Raw genomic sequence first — 3,774 nt, 5'->3', positions numbered from 1 at the left:
TAGGGGCGTATGAAAAGACAATTCTATTAAGCTAGGGTTTATCTGAGAAAATAATTAGTATGCCCGAGTTTTCGCGGTAGCCCGGTGGGTACTAAATTGTAAAGTAATGATACGATTTAATTTTTAAACCAGAGGCTAACGAGGCAAAAAAAATCGATCCATCTTGGTTTTATTGTTGGTAAGATTCGAATTTGAGTATTTAAAAACCGGCTAAGTGCGAGTCGGACTCTCGTTCCAAGGGTTCCGTACATTACACAATTTAAACAATGTATTTTTATGTGAAATGTCTAAAAAACCCAGTCGTAGGGGTCGGATCAAAAACTAAGTAATAAAGTCCGACTCACGCTTGACTGCACATTTCTAATAGGTTTTCCGGTGATCTATAGGTAAAGATCTATTTTGCGTATTTTTTTCAAAATTTTTGACCCAGTAGTTACGGAGATAAAGGGGGGAATGGTAATTTTTTGCCTATTTTCTTGAATAACTTCTAAACTATTTATCTTAAAATTATAAAAAAAATATATTTGAGATTATAACAATGAGCTCTTTCATTTGATATGTAACACGATATAGTTTGACAAACTTTATTTTTTAATTTTCTCATTTACCCCCCAAAAGTGGCCCCCGTGGGTAAAATTAATTTGTTTACGTTACATGTCCATCTTTGGGTCACAAACTTACATATGTATACCAAATTTCAACTTAATTGGTCCAGTAGTTTCGGAGAAAATAGGCTGTGACAGACGGACAGAGAGACAGACAGACGCACTCTTGTCAGACAAAATTCTCACTACTTTAATGTCAACCCATTAATATAAGGGCGAATTTAATTACAATACAGACATATAAACAATTTGGTAGCGATTATGTTTATATTTGATGATGTATCAATTGGCTGAATTGGTTTTGTGTTCTATCTCTTTCTGAACTATCTCCACCATGAGCCTTATTCCAATCGACGTCGAAATGAGGCTTTTACTCAAAATCGGTTACTATCTAGGCAGCATCATCCAGCAGATGCGAGAACTGTATCATGACGATGAGATATGTGGTGCAAAGATGGAACAAGCAGACTGGAAGCGACAAGTCCACTGGAATAAACCGGTACAGCAAGTAGCGACATGGCCGTATCTCGATGTAGTCCAGGAATTCCTTTATTTCCGCTCGGATACCGTGATCTAGAAGGGACATTATGAGTTTGCATACATTTAGAATCAATACTCAACGGCCTTTTATAGTCATTCAGAACCGCGATAACTGCAGTTATGGGAATAATATTCCTTATACTCAAAAATGTATTAATAATGCGTGACGGTACTTGTATATGGGGCGCTTCGGTGTAACCTTCTACTTTATCAATTGTAGTTGCAATGACATAAATAAAATCTAGGTTTTTCATACGAAAAGGCATTTCAATAAATACCTAAAGTTATGCTTACTGTTACGAGTACTGTCTTTGTAGTGTTTAAGCAGGAATAGTTTCATTTTGTCAACATGCGCTCGGGTCATCTCGAACACGATTCCCGGTAGACATGGAATTAGAGCCCATTGCACCGCCTCCAACCCCAGCGCTACCAAGTGAATTATCGGCACCTGAAAATAGCAATGTGTTTGGAATTTGGACTTTTAGATTGTCAATATCAGATATACGTGTCAACACACGTTAACTCTAAATAATGAGCTAGTGAAGTAAGTAATTATTATCTTACTCGATAGTTACTCATGATATAAGACTATTTATTTAAAAATGGACACATGGAACGGACACGCAAACACGAATTTTACTTTCCTCGTATTCGAAATGTAAAGTAGAGTGTTTAACTCTGGTGAAAGGAACCATGGACTATTGGCGCTCGAACGCAGTAAACTATCTCGGCAGAAATAAGTGCCTTTCATCCCTAGGTTAACAATCTACTATATTTATTTACTTAAGAAGTGTTATATTATGTAATTATCCGTCTGTGGACCTTTTAACAATAAAATCAATGAAATATTTTTTGTACCTAACTTTATTTCTCTTAGGCTTGAAATTATCAAACTTTAGGAACCTTACCCCTCTTTTTTGTAGAACAATTATGTTGTACAATAGAAGCATTATCTTGGGAAAACTGCAAACCAAACTTAGCAGGAACTGTAACAGAAGACAAGTAAAATTTACTGCAACACGAATATAACATTAAAAATAAACGTTATAAATAACGGTAGTTAACAACTTTATAAAAAAACAATGTACTCACGAAAGGATCGATTTGCTTGCTGATGATATTGATGGAGTCAAAAATATCTTCATAAATGTCTTGATATAAAAGGAGACTTTTTCGTTTATCTTTTGTGTCAATTACTGATATAGCAGTATTATGAAACAAATTTTCCAGTTTATTCCTCAGAAGGGATACCCTAAATTTGATCATGAAAAACGTTATTAAACGTGGTATTTGGTTTGCATCTACGGCAATTAAAATTAATCCTGAGGTGAAGACGATTACAGGAGATTCGTCACAGTTCAGTTTGAATGAAAAGCATACCGCCATTGAATATAAAAATCTCATAAGTATAGCGATTATAACGAAGACTTGAGTTATTTTCTGTATTCGGTAATAATACGACCCGTGAACATGGAGTTTATCATCAATCAATTCTAGACTTCTTAAAAATTTTGCTCGATCGTCAGCATTCATAAAGAGCAGCAATATTACAGTAGTAATGTATTCTGCAGCTATGTAAACATATGGCGAACGGTCTAGGTATTTCACATATCTCAGTACCAGATATGAAAATCCAATAGACACGGACAAAGCGTAAATTGTAAAAATAATTCTAACGAATCTCGACTTGAAAATCGTAAAAGGAAATAAATTGTAGCCCAAAATAGCAGAGATTAAGTAAGAACTTCTGAAGTACTTATATGCTCGAACTGTTTTGTAATCGTGAGGGTACACAGCAGCCCGTTTAGTGAAGATTTTGCGTACTTGGTCCGTCATAGCGGCTAGTGCAAAGTCCAGCAAGATACTGAGGATGGCTACCTATTGGTGTCTCATTTTAATAGTTAGGCTATTAATGATGAAAATACTTTATCGTTTAATTTACATTTAGTTATTAAACGTTCGCCATCAAGTAGGGTATGAATATTGTATAAGGGTTCAGTTATATAATCTAATCTGTGGTTGGTGCACTACTTAACCTCTTACTGCATGTAATAAAAAATATTAATAGTCGTCAATAGAGTTGAATATCATATCCGCCATATATGACTTCGAGGCACTATATCGGGAGTCGTGGAAAACAAGGGGAGAGGCCTTTGCCCAGCAGTGGGACACCATAACGGGCTAGTAAAAAAAAAAAAATGACTTCGTATGCGGTAAGGGGTTAAGTGGTTCCGAATATGTTTGTTTAACATATCGGCTGCCTCAGCGCTTCAGCAGTAACATGGCACCGATAAAGGTTACATTGGGACCGGATGTCTGCAGCGTTGAGGCCGGCGCATATCTGTCGTTGCGCATTGCTATCGCAGCAGTGTCGTTTAATTAGTTACGTATTTTATCAAGGAGATTGATAGTAGCATTGCCCGCGCCATGGCTGTAGCGGTAACCTTACAAAGCAACGCTGCCTAATGCAACTCCCTGCAGAATGGCACCTCACTTGAAAGGCCATGAAACATCAAAACAATATGTGGATGTAGCCAAGCCGGACCCGGATTGAGCCGCTCCGATTCTGGGTCTGCTGCGATGCTTACTAGAACGGTCGGACGGGTCGGGCCGGTTTCTCTACGTACCT

At 37.1% G+C, this 3,774-nt stretch overlaps 1 protein-coding gene across 1 annotated transcript; it reads right to left on the bottom strand.

Annotated features, from left to right (window-relative positions):
- Nucleotides 1–898: 898 nt before the first annotated feature.
- Nucleotides 899–2,981, bottom strand: LOC134747139 (uncharacterized). Its single transcript, XM_063681720.1, has 4 exons — nucleotides 2,238–2,981; nucleotides 2,054–2,131; nucleotides 1,440–1,593; nucleotides 899–1,178 (listed from the first exon to the last, which is right to left on the bottom strand). Exons 1-4 carry the CDS (start codon nucleotides 2,979–2,981, stop codon nucleotides 997–999), a joined length of 1,158 nt encoding a protein of 385 aa, XP_063537790.1. The 3' UTR covers nucleotides 899–996.
- Nucleotides 2,982–3,774: the final 793 nt, after the last annotated feature.

The sequence above is a fragment of the Cydia strobilella genome, chromosome 1 (genome assembly GCF_947568885.1).
Source record: "Cydia strobilella chromosome 1, ilCydStro3.1, whole genome shotgun sequence".
Lineage (NCBI taxonomy): Eukaryota > Metazoa > Arthropoda > Insecta > Lepidoptera > Tortricidae > Cydia > Cydia strobilella.
Note: the sequence above shows the minus strand (reverse complement) of the source record. Positions and strands in the feature narration are given on the sequence as shown.

Excerpts from the sequence above, each read along its gene's own strand:
- LOC134747139 (XM_063681720.1), bottom strand. The coding sequence starts at position 2,981 with ATGACGGACCAAGTACGCAAAATCTTCACTAAACGGGCTGCTGTGTAC. Across the intron at positions 1,594-2,053 it reads TTGTTCTACAAAAAAGAGGG|GTGCCGATAATTCACTTGGT; the intron begins GTAAGGTTCCTA and ends TGCTATTTTCAG. Across the intron at positions 1,179-1,439 it reads CAAAGACAGTACTCGTAACA|ATCACGGTATCCGAGCGGAA; the intron begins GTAAGCATAACT and ends TGTCCCTTCTAG.